General features: G+C 41.6%; 6 protein-coding genes across 9 annotated transcripts; 3 read left to right on the top strand and 3 right to left on the bottom strand.

Annotated features, from left to right (window-relative positions):
- The first annotated feature begins 426 nt into the window (after positions 1-426).
- On the top strand, positions 427-1,428 carry LOC111601811 (putative peptidyl-prolyl cis-trans isomerase dodo). Its single transcript, XM_023318609.2, has 3 exons — positions 427-614; positions 696-1,025; positions 1,093-1,428. The coding sequence occupies exons 1-3, from the start codon at positions 557-559 to the stop codon at positions 1,200-1,202; spliced, it is 498 nt and encodes a 165-aa protein (XP_023174377.1). The 5' UTR covers positions 427-556; the 3' UTR covers positions 1,203-1,428.
- Positions 1,429-1,854: 426 nt separating this feature from the next.
- LOC111601845 (protein penguin) lies at positions 1,855-6,674 on the bottom strand. Its single transcript, XM_023318679.2, has 7 exons — positions 6,582-6,674; positions 6,477-6,514; positions 3,795-4,137; positions 3,034-3,730; positions 2,563-2,965; positions 2,093-2,508; positions 1,855-2,031 (listed from the first exon to the last, which is right to left on the bottom strand). Exons 1-7 carry the CDS (start codon positions 6,617-6,619, stop codon positions 1,855-1,857), a joined length of 2,112 nt encoding a protein of 703 aa, XP_023174447.2. The 5' UTR covers positions 6,620-6,674.
- On the top strand, positions 4,486-6,332 carry LOC111601836 (heterochromatin protein 1). The gene is made up of 4 exons (XM_023318668.2): positions 4,486-5,072; positions 5,131-5,274; positions 5,334-5,737; positions 5,867-6,332. The coding sequence occupies exons 1-4, from the start codon at positions 4,620-4,622 to the stop codon at positions 5,886-5,888; spliced, it is 1,023 nt and encodes a 340-aa protein (XP_023174436.2). The 5' UTR covers positions 4,486-4,619; the 3' UTR covers positions 5,889-6,332.
- Positions 6,675-7,367: 693 nt separating the features above from the next.
- On the bottom strand, positions 7,368-8,558 carry LOC111601828 (NADH dehydrogenase [ubiquinone] flavoprotein 2, mitochondrial). The gene is made up of 3 exons (XM_023318654.2): positions 8,409-8,558; positions 7,765-8,283; positions 7,368-7,703 (listed from the first exon to the last, which is right to left on the bottom strand). Exons 1-3 carry the CDS (start codon positions 8,445-8,447, stop codon positions 7,533-7,535), a joined length of 729 nt encoding a protein of 242 aa, XP_023174422.1. The 5' UTR covers positions 8,448-8,558; the 3' UTR covers positions 7,368-7,532.
- A 222-nt stretch (positions 8,559-8,780) lies between these two features.
- LOC111601855 (zinc finger protein ZPR1) lies at positions 8,781-11,667 on the bottom strand. The gene is made up of 3 exons (XM_023318694.2): positions 11,343-11,667; positions 9,693-10,396; positions 8,781-9,617 (listed from the first exon to the last, which is right to left on the bottom strand). Exons 1-3 carry the CDS (start codon positions 11,345-11,347, stop codon positions 8,920-8,922), a joined length of 1,407 nt encoding a protein of 468 aa, XP_023174462.1. The 5' UTR covers positions 11,348-11,667; the 3' UTR covers positions 8,781-8,919.
- LOC111601854 (E3 ubiquitin-protein ligase TRIM33) lies at positions 10,848-19,994 on the top strand. Of its 4 annotated transcripts, none has more exons than XM_023318690.2 (7): positions 10,848-11,119; positions 13,775-15,098; positions 15,359-17,355; positions 17,890-18,421; positions 18,488-18,651; positions 18,722-18,954; positions 19,393-19,994. In XM_023318690.2, exons 2-7 carry the CDS (start codon positions 14,575-14,577, stop codon positions 19,495-19,497), a joined length of 3,555 nt encoding a protein of 1,184 aa, XP_023174458.1. In that variant the 5' UTR covers positions 10,848-11,119; positions 13,775-14,574; the 3' UTR covers positions 19,498-19,994. The 4 variants fall into 4 exon arrangements, with proteins under 4 accessions (XP_023174458.1, XP_023174461.1, XP_023174460.1 ...); XM_023318693.2 differs by having other exon boundaries at positions 10,849-11,119; positions 17,971-18,421; XM_023318692.2 differs by having other exon boundaries at positions 10,849-11,119; positions 17,968-18,421.
- The last annotated feature ends 217 nt before the right edge of the window (positions 19,995-20,211 follow it).

Here is a 20,211-nt window from a genome sequence, read left to right as displayed (position 1 = left end):
TCGCGAGTAGCGTTAGTTTTGTGGCTACGGTGAAAAAAATACAAAACAAAAAACAATATCATTCACAATCTTTAAATTTCTTTGGCGTTCGAGTTTTTAATGTTTGCTGAATTTATAAACTGAGCTTCCAGTGTGACTGCACTCTGCAGACAGTGTGACCACGATCAGCGCATAAAAAAACCCTAAATGCAGTAAAAGAGCGAATGCTGTTAACAGCACTGTAATCCATTTAACATTTAAACATATTCCAATAACAGAGTCTCTGTCTTTTACAATCGATAAGTAAAATAATTTTTGTTTTTTAATCTGATGGGAAAATGTTAATGGATACCTTTTGTGAAATTATATTGAGATCTCTGGATTGCTGGGCATCTAATGACCTCATTTGAAATACATCCATCTCTGATACATAAATATCGGCACAAAGTATTGAAGGTTGTTATCGGACACGATAGGTTATCGCATTTGCTGTTTATCCATCGATGCATTTTAATTTGTCGTAAGCTGGAAGATATTTAGTTATTCAGAAGTTTATAGCATATATAATAAGAACAGGATGCCAGAAACTGAACACTTACCAGAGGGCTGGGAAAAGCGCACCAGCCGTTCAACCGGTAAGTAAATACTATAGATATCTCAACATATCTTCAAAACCGGTAAATATTTTATTGATGCGCACATCTATACGCGCCCAGGCATGAGCTATTATCTCAACGTGCACACAAAGGAGTCCCAGTGGGATCAGCCAACCGAGCCGGCCAAAAAGTCCGGCGGCAATGGCTCCTCGTCCGATTCACCCAGCGAGGTGCAATGCCTCCATTTGCTGGTCAAACACAAGGGTAGCCGCCGGCCCAGTTCCTGGCGCGAAGAGAACATTACACGCACCAAAGAAGAGGCCCAAATGCTGCTCGAGATCTATCGCAACAAAATTGTTAACAGCGAGGCGACATTCGAGGAACTAGCACGTTCCTATTCCGACTGCAGCTCGGCTAAGCGAGGCGGCGACTTGGGCAAATTTGGAAGAGGTAAATCTCGAATGAGATCCCATTAAAACAACAAAAACTTAATAATCCTATTTGAATCCTTAATCAGGTCAAATGCAAGCGCCCTTTGAGAAGGCAGCCTTCGCTTTGAAGGTGGGACAACTATCGGACATTGTGGACACAGACTCCGGCCTGCACATCATTATACGCAAATCATAGACCGAATCAGCTGATGATATATAGAGAAAACTGCATTAACTCATTAGAAATAAAACGAAATTAAAGCGCTTCAATGAAAATACCTTTCAACATTATTTGTCTTCGCACTGCCTGAGAATCTCTTAGGATCCCATTCAAATCGTTAGTTCTTGCTCTGCTAATAACTGTTCTGCCTGTTCGTAAATACAAAACTATATAAATATAACTACATAAAATCGTCGAGATTTTTGTACTTCCAAGCAATAAGTTTTATTAACAGGATTTAAAGATTATGTTTGCAAACTTAAAGGGCTAACAAACAAATGTTCAGTATAAAAACAAAATTCCATTTCTATGCGATTTAAGTTAAAACTTGAAATGACAGCGACGATAGCCTTCTTTCATATATAAATCGCGCCTTTCTATGCGATTTTTATTATACGAAATGCGTCTCATGCATGAATCTACCTAGATAACATGTAGATAATATATATAACAATTAATTAATATTGAATTATTTAAACATTCAAATGTATACATATATATATTACATATATTTGAATATTTATATTTATATATTTATTTATATATACTATATCTAATTATCGTATAAAGTTAGTTGCAAACGCATTCACTAAAACTAATCAATATACTAGAAGATATTAGCATATATCTATTCCTTCAATTTGTTGGCCAACATCTTGACGCCAGCCGACTGTTGACTGTCGAGCAATTGACGGAGTACATTCTCCTTGATGAGAGAGCGGCAGCAGCTGAGCAAGGCCGGCGAATCCTCCACAAGCTTAACGAGCACAAAGCATGCGCGATTAATGACCAGCCAGGATTTGAGCTAAGGTAGCGAGAGCAAAGAGTTAGCAATTGTATAAACATTCTAAATAATATCGAATTACCACATCACAGTTTAGATGATTCAACAACTGTACGGCGAATGGTGTTGACTCGTGCTTTTGATCGTGCTTGATGATCTTCTTGAGCACATGATGCATGCCGGCATCCTCAATGCCAGATACCATTGGCAACTCCTCCTCGGTCGGCTTGACCTCTGACTCTTTCGGCTTTTTTGCAGGCGTGCCCTCCTCCTCAGCATCGTCTTCGTCATCGGAGCTGGCCGGAGGCGGGGCTCCCGAATTGAGTTTATTCTTACTTTTACGCTCTTTGATAGCGTCGGCTATGTAGGCTTCTACATCATGCGGCTTCTTCTTATTCTGTGCAGCGCCTTCACCGGGCACCGCGGAAATACGCCAATTAGCATCAGCTACCACCGGAGCCAAAGCTGTGACTGCTTTTACATAATTCTCTCCAGTAACTGATAAGAGACAAATATTGTTGAATCAGTTTAAAGGGTGATTGCTTAGCTTACTGTGCTTGAGTATATCGGCTGTGACGAGTCCAATGTGGCTGTTGGACAGCCAAAAGGCAGCATCCTCTTCAATAGCGAGAGCAATAGGTGCTTCAATCTGCTCCAGAATCTCTTGGCGACGTACCAATTTTTCCTTCTTGCCGTAAGCCAACCCCAATTCAATGGTCTTAATGAATCCGGGATGGAAACAGGTCGTATCGCCAGGTGCCACCAGCCACTGAACAACACGACGTCCATATTGATTGGCGACTAAAGTCTTAAGATCAGCATGCAAAGGATCAAAAATTGACTTTTTGATAGCTTTTGTATCGTCGAGGGCGTTCAGCAAGGCTATAAGAAAGACATGGCCTTGCTCATGCAGGGCGATTTTCAATAAATGCTCCTTGATATTCTTGATGATGGCCTAAGTTTGGACGAGATGATATTATGAATTATTCTATTTAATGATTCATTGCGAAATTCTCGACTTACTCGACGATTTTTCGGCGTAGATTTGTAGAAGCATATTATGGCAGCATCGGTGCCATCCTTGGTGGTCAGCATGTGAGGTATCAATGCAGCTAGACTGGTGACCGTTTCCTCCAATTTCTCCTCGTCGGTGGCCTGCATGAATTCGAGTATGACAGCATGCACCAAAGAGTTATCAACCAGCTGTTTATTGGCAATATGATCTATATTAGCTTTTACAGCACCCATTATAGAGGCTTTCATATTAGCAGCGTTCTTGTATGTGTCTTTTAGGCAATGTACAGCGTCGTCTTTAGCTTTCTTGTAGAGATCGCTATAAAACTCCTGGCGCAAATAACGACGCTGCTTCTCATTCCCATTCAAATAGATGTGATCCAATATTTTGCTGGCTATATTATGACCCGATAAACGCACCACATTGCCCAACAGAGCATCCACTAGCTTATTTTTAGTCTCCGGCGAGCCGTACTTAAGCATACGCTCGATGCAGAAATGAGCGTACTTCGACTGGCACATCTCCACGGCATGTGACATCAGTTTGTCAGAGATTTCGGCACGTAGTGTCGGTGTAGCATGCTTTAGCATGCACTGAAGCACGCGAGCGGTATCATGGGCCTTGGATACCTTGGATATAGTATCGCCGACATTTAGAATTTTATACATTTGTGCCACCAGTTGATCCTTGTTTTCGGTACGACGACTGCAATGACATAAATGATTGTCTAATGTTAAGAACCTTTTTAAGTCATAAGCTGCATGCTTACCATTTCACCTGTTCGTAGATTTTCTTAACCTCCTGTGTGACTTCGTAGGTGTCACGGTTACTTTTACGTTTCAGCTTGAGCTGCTTTTTTTCTTGCTTGAATTTATTCCAGTCTTGTTTTTCGCCACTATTTTCAGCCAACTGTGGCTTGGCACCGCCAGGTTTACCTGTTTTTTTGGCATCAAATTTGCGTTTCGGAGCATTTTTGAATTTATTCACACGTTTTGCCTTAGTTTTGTCTTCAGCTTTGTTTTTAGCTGGGGTTTTTTTCTTTGATTGCATTTTTTTGCCATTTGCTATAGCAATTGGCGCGACACTATCTATGTCAATCATGGTTATAAATTCTGAGACAAAACAAGAAATGCGAAATGTTTTGTTTTTTGTGTCCAACGGCAACACGTGCCAAGAGAATTGATAAATCGATTAATATTGTTATCGATAAAAAGAAAAAGTACGGTACAGAAATCTGTAAAATTACCTAACATTGATATAGATAGCCGTTTCTAACTATCGATAACAGCATTAAAAATTTAACTATTATAATAATTTTATTTTATTAATTACGCTACGAACGTATTGCCTAAAAATTTGAATAAAATTGGCTTATAATTGTCTAAGATTGTTAGTTGAGTATACATATATATACAGCTAAATATATCGCAACGCATGCCATCAATAGCATTTTGCTGGTTATCTCACCCCTAGTGTACAGTCGCCTCAGTCGCGACGGTGGATATATAAATAATTGTTGTCTCTTTTTTCGCGGCAAAAAGTGCAAACATTTTTTTTTTAAACCAATATAAATTGAAAAAAAACAACTCAAGCAATGGTTAAGTTGGGCAAAAAGAAATTGGCCGAACTCTCCGAAATAAGCAAAAGGAAATCAGCCGCTTGTTCCGACAGCGATGAAAACCCGAAAAATGGAGCCACCATTTCGAGCGACGATGAGTCTGAAAGTGTTAGTAAGGAACACAGCGATAAAGTGGAAATGAGTTCTAAGAGACAGCGGGCGTCCACGGCATCAACAAAAATAATCGTTGACGACAGCGATACAGATGAAAGCGATGATCTGCCATTGAATGGTAGTAAGGCCACCAGTTCGAGTGCGCCGCCACGGAAGAAGCAAAAGAAGACGCCCAAATCCAAGGGCAAAGCAACGGCTGCTGAGAAAAATCAAAACAAAAAAACGCCAACTAAAGCCGCTAACTCAGAATCGGATAACAATGATAACGACGACGACCGGGACGATGCTGATGAAAATGTTACCACGGAGTTCGAGGCATGTAAACGCTCAACATTTTTGTTGTGCAAAATTATAATCTTCATTTGAATTGCAGGTGGAGGCGATTGTCGGTCATAAATCGAAACGCGGTGAGTCGTTTTTCCTTGTACGTTGGAAGGGTTACGGCAAGGATGATGACAGTTGGGAGCCGGAAGCCGAGTTGAATTGTGACGATTTAATTGAGGAATATCGCAAAAAGGTAAAGCTACGCTTGGGTATTCCATATGCATGGTATTAGCTTTGTGATTTCATTTATAGAATAGCAGCAAGAAGAGCGCTGGAGCTGGTAAGAAATCTCCGGCTGCTGCCAAAGGAGTACGCGGGCGGAAGTCAGGCAAGAGTGTGTCAAGCGATCCTGATAAGGAATGGGCAGTTGAACGTATATTGGACTCGGCCAATGATGATGAGCATGGCGTTTTATACCGCATACGCTGGAAGGGCTTTGGTGCCAAAGAGGATACCTGGGAGCCGGAGTCCAATCTATCCTGTGAGGGCCTGATCGAGAAGTTCAAAAAGAACCTAGCTGAGCAGCGCAACGTGGATGCAAAACAATTGCGGGAATCGCCGAAGAAAACAAAGCGCTTAGTCAACGAGACTATTCCACGCTCTAATTTACACAATCGCATAGAGCGCTCCTCCAAGCGAGCTGCAGCCAAGAATCGGTAAGCCAAGCGCTCTTGCTCTCCCTCTCTCTCTCTCTCTCTCTCGCTCTCCCTCCCATGTTTATATACACACTGATTCTCTATTGAATTTGTTTCATGTAATATTTGCCATCCCTTTTGCACCCACAGGGTTTTTTATGGCGAGGAATAGGAGAATGGGAATTTCAATAAGAAATACACGACGACAAATAACAACAAAAACAGAATGCAGTATCGAATCTGGATTAGTAATTGAAATTGAATAAAATTTTAAGACGATTAGCTTAAGTTGATGATACGTGAATGTTGATCTAAGGCGTGGCACGTTCCTAGTTCTTAAGCAAATTGTCTAGGTGTATGAAAACCAATGCGACACAACACATACACATGTATACACCACTGACACACACACACATATACATACACACACATATATACACACATACATACATACCTACACAAGTAGATGTTTAAGATATACAGTTATAAAAGAATGTTTCAGAATCTAAACATTGAAGTTAATTTGTATCTGCATAACCCTTTTAATTAGATTTAAAAATTTACAGTTTAAAAAAGAAAAAAAATACACCATTTCTTCTAACTTAGATTTTAGGTTAAAAAAACCAATTCCCGTCTTTATACATTTCTGTTTTGTTAGAAACTAAATTATAGTACACTCCTTTGAGTTTCCAATTAACAAATAAATAAGAATATAAAACTATACCTAAATCAATCTGCTACGAATAAGAGAATTACTTACGTTGCGGTTTCTTTGACTTTCTTGCATATTTCACAGAACTTGGGTAGAGGATAATTCTTAGATTAAGAAACAATATTAATGCAATAAATAAATATATTTACGTACACAGCTAGTTCCAATTTCAGATTTGTTAGGTATGCCATAGCTCTCTCAAAAATTAAAAATTGAAAATTGGAAAAATTTTTTTGTTATTTTACTCTGTCGAAATCTTCACAAATGACTCGTTGTCGAACAAAAACCTATCGATGTAGATGTAGAGAACATGGCTACTTTGACGTATCCTGATTTCGATAGAAAGTTTAAAGTACACAAGTGGCATAGTGTTATCTATAATACTTATATAGATGCACGATATTTTCATATATGAATAAACCTTCACTAATTGCCAATTAAGTCGAATTCACAAAATATTTTAATATCTAGAATTGTTGGTCTATAGCTTTGCCTTACGCATAATAAAAATGTCTGAGGAAGACTTAGCAACCCAGAGCTATGGAAGAGAATCCAGCCGACTCTCTTCATACTCCATATACTTGGGTCTATTCGGCGCAGTCAACAATGATACATCTAGACTATAGTTTTTGTGAATTTATACTTTTTTAACCATCTTTAGCCATGGATCAACAGTAGCAGAGTTAGATTCTAGCTCTCACACAGAAGTCAATATAGCCTTTGCCAATTTACCACGCCATTAGGCGCGTATATATACAATAAGTATCTCTAATCTGGGCTTATCAATACATATATGAATTCCAAAACTCCAAGACTCTAGACTGCTTCAAATTTCGTTTGCTGATATATATACATGATTTAACTTCCCTTCAAAGTCTGATCTGAAATAGTACATATTTACTTTTTCTATACATAGTGAATGAATTATAATTAGTAAAATCCATTTGCTTTGGGTTTATTGCATTTAACTGCCATTTGACAATCTGTAATTGTATTTATATTTTCTGTTTTTTTTTTTTGTTTGGATGTTGCTGTGTCGCACAAAAAAAGAGTTAAATTGTATGTTAAACAGTTGAAGTTAAGCTAGATAGGTATCGATGGGGCTTAGAGGCCCGCCTGTATACCAAAGCCTGGGCCCTTTGGCTCCTCGCTTAGCGAAGTCGGAGCGCCTTTAGGTTCGCTTGCGAAACGTCCGTTGCGTGGTCCTGGCGGCGAGATCTTATCATTTTTAAGATCGTTCAAAATGGCCTGCATATCCTGGCCAGTCAGATCCTCCTGCAGCATAGAATGCGACACATTAGCAGCTATAAGCCAAATATCTTCATTTTCCACTCACATAGTAATCATCGTTGATGGACACCATTGGCGCATTGACACAGGCGCCCAAGCACTCAACCTCAGAGATGGTGAACTTGTTGTCCTTTGTGGTATCGCCGACGCCGATGCCCAACTGCTTCTTGCACGTCTCCAGAATTTCGTCGGAGCCGCGCAGCCAGCAGGGTGTGGTTGTGCACACCTGAATATGATATTTGCCTGTTGGCTTGCGCATGAACATTGTGTAGAATGTGGCCACCTCGTAGACGCGCATATTGGGAAGCGACAGTATTTCGGCCACCTTGTGCATAGCTGAAATGGGCAGCCAGCCATATTGACGCTGTGCCAGATCGAGCAGCGGTATCATAGCTCCACGTTTGTGACCCTCTGGATAGATGCTTAGTATGGCTTCTACACGTTTCTTGTTCTCTGCGCTGAACTCGAAGGGTATGTTGGGATTATCCTCGGGTGTGTCGCGATGCACGAACAGATTGTCGCTGCGCTGTGCACTGCTAGTGGCAATGGTGCGCAGGCTACCGCGCTGTAAATGCATGATGTATTTTTGTCAATGTTATTGTTTGTTGTGCAAAAAATTACATAACTTGTTACTGGTAATTCGCACTTGCATGTCAGCGCTTCCAGTATGTTGGGCAGTGAGTTACTTACGACAGCGGCCAGCGTCTTTGCGGCACAATTCGAGAGCATTTTATGCGCTTTCTATCCAAATAACAAAGTTAAAATTCTAATTAAATTGGAAGTGTCGGTGCCACAGCCAGTGTCACAAACGATTTCGATTGCTTCGATTACAGATCAGCTGGAATTGTCAGGGTTGATTTTAGCCAGATTTATCGATAGGACATCGTGACGTTACGAAACCACTGAAACTCAAGAAAACTATTGGAGGAATGCGAGTTATATTGGCGGATTGGTTGAACAACTCTAAGTCTGTGTTGTAAAATATTAATAATTACACAAATTGTGTAATTACTTATTTACAATATATTAAAAAATAATTATAAATATAAGAGCAATATCATATCTGCTAAATATTTTCGTGGGCTTTTAATATTCAAATACGCAATTTTTACCCGATTGTTAACTATTGTACATGTTACAATTCAATTTTTCAATTGTTAAATGCATGTTTTTAATAGGTATATACAGAAAGACTATATTATCACGCGTTCTGCTCATAGTTTTCAGTTTTCATATCATTCAGGCCAAGCTCCTCGTTGTCCTCGTAACTGCGCTCATATCTTTCCACCGTAAGCTTATCATCTGGCTCATCATCGTCCGTGAGGGATTGGACATAGGTATTACCTGCCGGATCTTCCAGCACAAGTGTGATTACATGCTCCAATTTGATGACTTTGTCGAAGGTGCTAAGGAAGCGGTCCAGTTGATTCTTGGATGGCTCATCGGCAGAGTCGTGGAACAAGGTGCCATCCAGTTGCTCACGCATGGCCACCAGCAGGCCCTCGACGGTGGTAAAGCGGCCGCAGAGGGCATTGGGACCCACATCCAAATCCAGTTCTGGTATCGACAGACTGCACGTTTCCGATTTAAGGACATCGCGCGTCAAATCCTCTTTGGTGGCAATGCGCACCTTGAATCGCACGCCCTCTGGCTCAATGCCGCCGCCAGACTTCACCTCGTTCGTCTTGTGGCCGCATTTCGAGCAGACGGTGGCCATGATGACCACCTCCTTGAAGTGCGGTATGTTAGTCAGCTTCATGTTTGTCTCGCATTGCGCTTGACAGCTGGGACAGTTCGTGGCGAACTGCAGCACTTCGCCGTGCAGGTTCTCAATGGGCCACTCATCCTCGGCAATGGGTTTTAATAGATTCTGGTCTTCGTGGTTTTGCTCATAGAGACCTGCATTGCAAATAATTGTATTTTGCTAGACATGGAGCGCCTGCACCAACTACTCAATAAGGATGTTCGACTTACCAAGTTGTTCGTTTTGCGCTGTTGTCCTTGTAAAGTGACTCGTTTTTAACTGTGGATCGCTGGCGGGCGCCAGTGGATTCTCAATGAAACTGTTGCCAGAGATATCCTCAAGCAGCACAGTGAAAGGTGTTTTTACCAGCTTGAGATGTCGCAAACGATCAATGTAGGCATCAATGGACTCCGCCTCCGCGGGGTGGTCAATTCGTCGTTTCTCCTGATCCTGCGACAAACCCGATATGGTGCGCTCAATGATACCTTCAATGGTGGTCACCTCGCCCTTTTGCGACTGCACGGGTATCTCCAGCTCTACTTCTGGTATGCTGATACTGGAGTTGTCGGACCGCACAACACGACGATTTAGATCCGATTCCTTCTGAACTTTAAGTTCGATGCGTACTCCATTCTTTTGTATTTCCGACGCCGATTGCATTTCGTTGTTCGTATGGCCGCAGTGATCACACTTGAAGGACATAAGCACCACCTCCCGAAAGAAGGGTATCTTCGTTGGCAGCAACCGGGTGACACCAGTTTTAAAGCAGTTCATGCATGCCGACTCGATCTCCACCAATTCGACTGTTTGCTCGGCGTTGATGTCTTTGAAGATGGGTTCCTGCTGTGCTGTTGCCGACGCAGGATCAATCTTGTCAGCGCTCTCGGGCGCAATAGTTGTGCTTGCCCCAGTGGACATGTTTAAGCTTAAAATTCTTGTAAAAAGGTAAATAAATAGAGTTTGCCGCTCTAACAACGTGTAGCCAGTGCACTAGATTGTTCTGAAGACTTCTTTCAGTGTTGGGAAATGTCGGTTAATTATGATAAGATACTTCACGTACTCGTTACTTATACCGGCTTTTATACAGTTACAAAATATATTTTGTAACAAATGTCAATAGTAATTGGTTCAAATTTGCTGTTATTTTTCTTATCGAACTATGATTATGTGTTGCAAAATAGTTTATTTTTGTGTATTTTAGCTTGTACGAATTCTTAGAAATTTCATTTTAGCAAGCTGACAAGAAGATTATAAATTCTATTGGGCAATTGCTTTGCCCTTTACGTTTTTAAAAAATATGGAGGATTACAGTTAATGTATACAATCAATTAAGTCCATTACGTCTTCCCCGTTATCGTATTCCTAATAATCTACCATATTTAGATGAAAATTAATATATTTTAAGTTGTCTAGTTTGAATCTAATTTGTCGGGTATCCGCTGAATTCAAATTGCAAGTTGATAAAGATGGTATAACTATCGTTCAATCTATCGTTCAACCATTTTCATCGATGCGATATGATATATTTCATCACTAACCGCGAGAATCAGCAGCAGCGGCGGCCAGCAGTGCTGTGTGTGTGTGTGCGTGTGTGCGCGACGAAAAAGTATAAATCGTAACGAGCAGAAGAAAAAAACGTGTGAAAATTTAAAGAAAGGTATCGCAATAAAATAATTAATTGTCAATCATACTGCTATATTGCATACGACGCGAATACCTTTGAAGGACTTTTTATGCATGCGTGTGTGCTGTGTATGTGTATGTGTATTTTGTGCGACCAGCAGCACCTGGGCGGTGGAGTGAAAATTTTGCGTTCAAGGACAACAGAACGACAGTGCTCACAGCTGCAAGTGTGTACTGTGTGGATGTCCCCTCCCTACCCCATTTTGTCCGTCCACTATTAGATCTCTCGATATGTTCCTCCTCGGCACGCCAAGACACTCGCTCAATTGCCCAGGCTCACGAAAAGCATACAAACACACACATACGTATATATGTATGTCCAAAAGTACCGACTTTTAAAAGAGCGGGCGCGTTTTTTTCCATTCAGTTTTTGTATCGCACAACTTAGTGTATAGTTACAATTCAACGATAGACAGCTAAGGTGTCCAGACTGCATTTGCAGATCTGGTGTACAAGAGCCAATTTTAAAATAGAAATTTTCACATATTTTGAAAGAAATTCAATTTTCAAAGAAATCTAAATGTGTTTGTGTGTGTGTGTTTGGGGTTGCCAATGTTTTTTTTCGCCCTAAACGAGCATGCGCATACCGACACATGTGCTCTCTTGCTCTCATACCAGCAAAACACATGGGTCGTGCTGCACTGAAAATAACTGTCGCAATTGAGAGAGAGAGACAATGGTACAGTGAGAACAAACGTTTGAAAAAAGTACGTAAAAAGTACGAAAAATGCCAGAATATGCGAAAAAGAAGAAGAAAAAAACAACAGCTGCGCAGATTCGACAAAGTCGTTAGGATAATGTGGGCCGGGGGAGTGCATATCTGGCTGATGCCCATTTCCAATTGCACGGGGCGCATAGACGCGTAGTCGACAGTCGTGCACAGATTCTCGTAAACAAAACGCTCGAAATTTGCGTACCACGTGTGTAGTCTGAGTGCGTGTATAAATACATGCATATGCATATATATATTTATACATATATGTGTGTGTGCCGCAGTCTATAAGTGTATGTATAAATGTACATTGTTGCAATTGTTTCGTGCAGCTGATTTGTTGTTGTGGTTGGTTTATTACCATTTCGCTGTTATTTTTTCCTCCTGTATTTCGAGGGCTACTAATCAACATTTAAATTTGCGACACATCCGCTGCGGTTATTACTAAAAAATATATAAATCGTTAGAGCCCGCGTGTGCTCATATGTACAAATATATGTGCATATAAATAAATATGTATATATAGAATATTTGTATATAGCTATACTTTATATTTTAAAAGACAGATCTTTTGGTATTTATGTGTATGTGTCGTATTTCTTGTCCAAGGACCTTTGTCATAGCGTCCTTGCGTCAAGCAATATACAAGAGGTGCATAAAGGGCGAAAATCAAAGTTGAATTTATTGCAAACGGCATTGACTTCACTTCTACATATGTACATGTGTATGTATGTAAACGCACACACACAAAGATATTGTGCTGCAGCAACGTTAACGCAGGCGCCTGCGCCGATTGGGCGACTCGCAATTTCTACGAGTACATGCGAAAAATATACACACAATTATACATATGTATATCAATGGGCACGTGCGTAAAGAATCGATTCGCTTCTTCGTTTAGACTTGTACTTAGCTGCGATAATTACTATCGCGATCGAATGACATCGCTAACAAATTGAAGATCGGCTCGTGCGGTCTGTTGCTACCGGCAGATAGAAGCTATACATACAAGGATATAACGATGATTTTTATCGACTCATTATTGATAACACATGTTATTTGCATTACTCTATATACATAAATGTTGTGTTATAAAAATAATAAAAGATCTGGCAACCACACGAGGATAAATTCTGACAGTGCTGTAAACCTTCAGTTAAATATATTTGCACTTTATTTTTAAATGAAAACTAAATAGAGCTATATATTCTAAATCTGCTTGAATATAAATAGACAACAACAAATATATTCTTATCTTATTGTGTTAATTTAGACATTCATTTTGATGCACAAATCTAATTCAACTAATTTAAAAGACAGAGGGAGAGTGACAGAGATAGAAGGATAGTAGTGTGCTGCCAAATGCCTAACCATTTACTGTTAGCTGTTCCCTAAAGTATGCATCATTATGTGCTATTAGGTATAATATATTGTGCCGTTGTGTTGCATAAGCGACAGGAGTATTAGCATTTAGCTGCCGCTGCTGCTGCTCCTTGACGCGTACCACCCAGACGCAGTACCACACGCATAACCCTCCACCCTTTTTTTTACTGACTGACTGACTGTGAGACAAACATTTCATCATTTACTTTAGTGCCAACACTTGGGTATGTTTCTCGTTAATTTTTATTCTCTCGTTCGAAACTTAGGCGTGTCATCGTTTGTTTGTTTGTTTTTATTTTTTGTTATTTTTTTTATGTCTTTTCTAAGTTAGTTCGCGTTTCGGTTAGTTAGTACTTGGCGGTCGCAGGTTCGCAGATATCTATAGCTTATTAATAATTGACTAAGTCCTAGGTTATTTTATTAACCATTAATTTAACAGCTAAGTGTTATTGCATAATTTTATACATCTGATTAGTTTTCTAAAATTTGATTAATTCACGCTACGTTTTTTATTGCGGTATATTTATTCTGTAGAACGACGCTGTTATCCTTCGTCTATCTGTCGTCGTCGTCTTCGTCGTCGTCGTCATTTTCGTCATCGTTCTCGTCGTGGTTAGCGCAACACAGCAACAAATTGAAACAATAGCAACACGCAGTTCCATTGCTTTAACGGTACCTATAACGGATCAACAGCAGAAACGAGAACCAACAAGAAGAGAGGAGCAGAACAGAAATCAAGAGGCTTACAAAATGCAGACGCATAAAAAGTAAAAGGAGCAGCAAAACAAGCAAAACAGAACGAATTCTGCTTGTGTGTGTGCGAGCGCGAGTGCCTGTGTGCCTGTGTTTGTTAGTAAAGCAGCAAGCAAACACAGACTCACACTTATTCTCCCATTTTTTCGCTGACGCCTACCTGCCAGTCTGTTTGCGTATATACGACTGCTTCCTCCTCCTGACTTACGCGTGTGTGTGTGTTAGTGCAGTAGTAGAGATTCAAATATCGACTCTCACACTTACACTCATTTGTGTGCAATTGGCATGGCTGCAAGGAGTAAGAGCGAACATCAATAGCAAACACAATTAGGATATGCAGCTATAAGAGAAGATTGATAGTTAAGTAAGCTTAAAGGACTTGAAACCAAAAATACCAACAACAGCAACAAACAACTTAAGCAACAAATTCACAAATACGTTGAACAAATTCCAAGCTAAAAGAAACAGACAGAGACGGAGAGAGAGCGAAAGAGCGACACAAACTCTGCCCACCCACTCAAAATTCACCAAGGAAAGGGATAATACTTAAACGAACGGTAAATTAACAAGTTGCTGGCAACATGAGCACTCTGCTGGAGGAGATTGGCCAATCCCTGGCCCCGGCGTCAATTGAGGAGCAGCAGCAGCAACAGCAGCGGGCTGCGATGAGTACGACACTTTGTGAGGATTCGAATTCATCATCGGTGCTGGAAGACATTGATGTGAGTAATACGAGCAGCAGCAGCAGCACCACCAGCAGCAGCAGCAGTAGCAGTGCCAGCAGCAACAGCAGTAGTTGCAGCAACGGCACTGGCACCGACACGGACACCGGCAAGGGCAGCAGCACAGTAGGCAGCATTGATACGACACGCGTTAGCTCGTCTAGCATTGGATCGGCTGCATCGATTACATCATCGGTATCAACGACCGCACCATCAACGAGCAATTCTTCGGGACTCGGTTTGGTGGTCGATGTGGATAGCAATATTGGCAGCAGCCAGGAGCTGAACCATGGCTATGACTCCAAGAGCGTCACGGAGACCGATTCCCTGGAGGGTACGTGCAATTCCATTCTCAAAGATGCTAAGAACTGCATGCTTTGCAGGTAAGTTTCTAGCTATCAAGTTTTATCTTTGGCCATCAGCTAATATCGATAAATGGACTTACAGAAAAGCGCCTATGCGCGTCTTCATTAAGCAATCGATAACAAAAGCAAAATATGTTCATAAAATCTTTAAATAGCAGCCAGGGATTAGTTTTTAATTTATATCTAATAATAGCAAAGAACTTAATTTATCGATATTATCGATGTCACCAATTGAATCGATATAAAATGTTGTTGAAATTATATTTTACCGTTTGTAGCTCGCGTTTGGTTATGCCGCGCATTTTATCCTGTCTACACGTATTTTGCGAGGATTGTTTGTTGAATTTGCTACGCAGCAAGGAGGCAGCATCGGCCAGCTCACCGGCCACATCACTATCGTCGGCAGCCAGCTGCTCGTCGGCATCGTTTGATGGCAGTGAGAACCAGCAGCGATTGCACACGGTGCTCGAGTGCCCTGATTGCAAGCAGCTGACACGGCTGGGTAATAAGGGCGTCAAGGGTCTGACCGTGGATTATATTGTGACAAATATATTGGATCTGTTTAATATGGAAACGGAGCATATACCATGCACGTCTTGCAAGAGCAAAGAGGAGGCCATATCCCGTTGCAATGATTGCGCCAACTTCTTGTGCAACGGCTGCGACAATGCACACAAGTATATGCGCTGCTTCGAGAACCATCAGGTGGTGCGCATCGAGGATCTGCAAAAGAATGTGCAGAACGACAAGCTTATCATACACAAGCCCATCTGCTGTCGCCAGCACGTAAACGAGAATCTCAAGTACTATTGCTTTACATGCCAGGTGCCCACCTGCAATGATTGCCTGCTGGGCGACCACAAGGGCAACGATCATCACTACGAGACTGCTTTGGTTGCCGAGCAAACGGTTCGTGCTGATCTCGAGCAAACTATTGCGGAGACTCTGAAGAAAGCACAATATTGCAACGATGCTGGCGGCAATCTGAGCAGCGCTTTAACCGAACTCCAATCGCAGCACGACAATGTGCGACAGCAGATCGAGGATGCATACAAAAGCTATAAGCGCATTCTCGAGGTAATTCGCGATCAATTGCTTACCGAATTGGGCCGTCTCCACTCGGAACGTGAACTCAAGATTATGGATCTTATGCAGAGTCTAGAGAATAACATGGGCCGATTGCAGCAGGCCTCACAATTCGGTCAACGTGCCATCGAGAAGGCAAATGCCATAGAGTTTCTATTGCTTAAGCCAGTCATTAGCGCCCAGTGCGCTAATCTCATTGATCAGACGCCCCAGAGCGATGTCAACTATCAGCTACAGTTCGAGTGCATGCCTGAGAAGTTCGAGCGTTTTGCGCGCGAAATGTTTGGTAAATTTCGCACCGAATCAACGAAAGGTATGAACGTAGCTGGAGCTGGAATGTCCGAAGCAACGGGTTCTCCGATGACCACGCCTAAGCAGCATTCGCCGCCGCCAGCAAACTTGGCGCCTGGTTGCCATGGTGTTGGCTTGCTGCCCGCTGGTGTGCGCAGCTTGACTGGTGTTGGCAGCAGCTCCGTCAACAACAGCTCGGTGCAAGGACGCTTGAGTTCGGCGGCTGTATTTAGTCCCATATCGTTGCCATCATCGCTGCAAAGCTCGTTCGATGGCGACACCTCAGTTATGACAAACTTTTCCATGATGAGCACGCTGCCACCAGATTCGCCGCCACAGCTGCAGCCGCAATTGCAGCAACAGCAGCAGCAGCAGGCGTTGCAACAGGTGCAACAGCAAAAGCAACAGCAACAGCAGCAACAAGCATTGCATCAGCAGCCTCAAGCGCTGCCCGTCAATCAACAAATATCACAGATGGTAACGACTCAGGGCATTGTCCAAGTGCAGCAATCTACTGGGCATGTTAATATCAATGCTGGAGCAAATAACAGCGCTGTTGGCATGGGTCTGGGCGCCCTTAATGGTCTTGGAATGAATGCTGGCGGACCGACACCTCCGTTCAGCATGCTCGAATACAATCTGTCACGTTTGGCCAGTCTTACCGAGAATATTCCGGATGCCATGAACGATACTTTGGGCGTTGGCAGTTCTAATGCTGTGGCTGTTTCCGCTACCTCCGGCGCTGCTGGCGGCACTGCATCCCATCATCAGCAGGCAGTCATACCCGCCTCAGGCGTGACACCCACTCAGCCCATAACACTGGCCGACATTCTGTCCGGCGATCAGCGAGCCCTCAACAATCTGCAAGCTCTGGCTAAGCTGGGACTCAACAACAATGGTGAGTGACGTGATCTGCGAAACTGTTAGCTCTGTTCGATTGCCTGCTTCCTACTGCACACATTTTACACACCTTGCAGACAGACAAACAAAAAGAAACTTTATATTTATTTAACTTATTTCTGCTAACTGGGATCTTTCCTATATGAATGTTCAGGCTTGTCCAGTATTTATTACTAAGGCTCTCACTCTCTCTTTCTGTTATTCCAAGTTATATATTAGACCATGGGAGAGTATGTACTATATATACCTTTCCCTATATTTATAGATTTATCTGCCTCTTTTTGTTTATCTCAATCGAATTTCTGTGTAAGTGTTATGATTCCACGTCTTTTCATCGATGATGTCTGCAGTGGTAAACGGGTTTCGGCAGGCCGAAAGAATTCCTAATTTCCTTTTATTTTTGTTATTTTTGTTTTGGCAACTTTTAAGTTTTTTTCTTTTTACAACAACCAACACCACATACTACCAACAATACCACCACCACCAACAACAACAACAACTCCAACACTCCCAAACACCACCCAACACACAGATGAGCAACACGATTTGTTGTCGTCGAACGGAAGCTCAACGTGCCTTGATTATATTTTAACAGATTTCTGCATGCCAGCAGCCACATCACCCAATCTTCAAACTTTGAATCCAATTGTTGGCGGTGTCGAAGAGATGAGCCTCAACAATTTCCATGCCGTTGCCCAGCCCGGCACCACCAGCGTTGTAACCGGCCGCAACAAGGCCACGCCCATGCAGATACGCTGCAAATTTGGATCGCTGGGCACGGCCAAGGGACAGTTCAATTCGCCGCACGGCTTTTGTCTGGGCGTCGATGAAGAGATCATAGTCGCCGATACCAACAATCATCGTATCGAGGTCTTTGACAAAATGGGCGCACTCAAATTTCAATTTGGCGTCGCCGGCAAAGAGGAAGGCCAACTCTGGTATCCACGCAAAGTGGCCGTCATGCACAACAATGGCAAATTCGTGGTCTGCGATCGCGGCAACGAACGCTCCCGCATGCAGATCTTCTCGAAATGCGGACATTTTATGCGCAAAATTGCAATCAGGTGCGTGATGAACACGCTGCCCACAACTATATCCGTTCTATTATGCTAACCGTGTGATCTTTGCAGATATATTGATATTGTTGCGGGTCTGGCTGTAACCGCCAAGGGTCACATTGTGGCCGTTGACAGCGTCTCGCCCACCGTTTTCGTAATCTCCGAGGAGGGCGAATTGGTGCGTTGGTTCGATTGCAGTGACTATATGCGGGAACCCTCCGATATTGCCATACGTGGTGAGTACTCTCTCTATGGCAGTTGCGATTATAAATATGTATTCATTTATATATATATTCTCAATTTCAGACAATGATTTTTATGTGTGCGATTTTAAAGGTCATTGCGTGGCCGTTTTTCAAGAGGACGGCACTTTCCTTTATCGCATTGGCAATGAAAAGGTCACCTGCTTTCCCAATGGTATTGACATATCGAACGCCGGCGATGTACTCATCGGTGATTCACACGGAAACCGCTTCCATGTGGCCTGCTACTCACGGGAAGGCGCCCTACAATCCGAATTCGAGTGCCCACATGTCAAGGTTTGCATATGAAATACGATTACGATTTCAGCTTGTTGAATATGAAATATTATGCGACTATCGGAGACTAACAAATATTCTACTAGTTCATATATACATATATATATATTTGTATATAGCTGTTGCTTGCCAACATATATATATGTATCAATTTTGTATATATTTTATATCGATTTATAATAACTTGCCGTTAATTCTTATTAATTTGATCGCATTCGACTATTGTAACTATTTATATATATATTTACGTATAGGGGCAATTGCGTTAGCTGCGGCTGTTAACTGAAAGGCAGTTTGTATACTATATTCACAGAGTTCTGCGAAAATTGTGTTGTTTGTTTTCTGAGCTCTTCCGCAAAAACGGTTGTCAAGCTCAGTTGCTTGGGGTTTTAATGTATTGTGATCATAATATTTATTAAATTGTTTTCCATTGCGCAGGTTTCACGTTGTTGCGGCCTGAAAATCACCTCCGAGGGCTATGTCGTAACATTGGCTAAGAACAATCATCATGTTCTCGTCTTGAATACCCTCTATGTTCACTGATTGCAAATCAAAGCGCGCAACAATCGTCCAGCTGTCGATATGAACAAATACAACTATAAATACTCGTCGGGCAAAATTTACGGATGTCGTAGGCAGCAACATCACTATCAACATGAACAGAAAAAACAACAAAAGCAGCAGCACCAATCAACAAGCAACAACAATAACACATTCAGCAGTACCAGCAAAAACCACCACAACAACAGCAACAACATCAAGAACAATTATAACAAAAACGACATGGAGCAGCATAGCAACAACTCGATTCGAGCTAAGCCGCCGCCTTCCATATAAATAAGCTTGAAATAAGGGCCAAACCCAGTACCGTTAAGTAAACAACCATGCAACACAATATGAGGGCAAAACGGGCGAAACTCTCGAATCTCGAAAACACGTTTTAAGCGAAAGTGTTGTCAACGTACAACAGCAACAAGCAACAACAAAATGCAACAATACTATTTTTGATCTCTAATTTAATAGCAACAACAAAAAAAAAACAAAACAAAACCTAAAACGATTAGCGCTACTAACAAACAAATAATTAACAAACATCTATATAAATCTATAACAAGAAACAAACAACTTTACTTAGAGTGTAACAAAAAAAAAAAAAACAAACAAAATGAAAAAATAAGGAGAAAAACTTACATATTTTTCAACACGTTTAAGAAATGCTCTTATTTAATTTTTTGTTTCTTTTTTAAATATGTTCTT

This window comes from Drosophila hydei, unplaced genomic scaffold (assembly GCF_003285905.1).
Source record: "Drosophila hydei strain 15085-1641.00,03,60 unplaced genomic scaffold, DhydRS2 tig00000232-arrow-arrow-pilon, whole genome shotgun sequence".
NCBI lineage: Eukaryota > Metazoa > Arthropoda > Insecta > Diptera > Drosophilidae > Drosophila > Drosophila hydei.
This window is presented reverse-complemented; position numbering and strand designations above follow the sequence as displayed.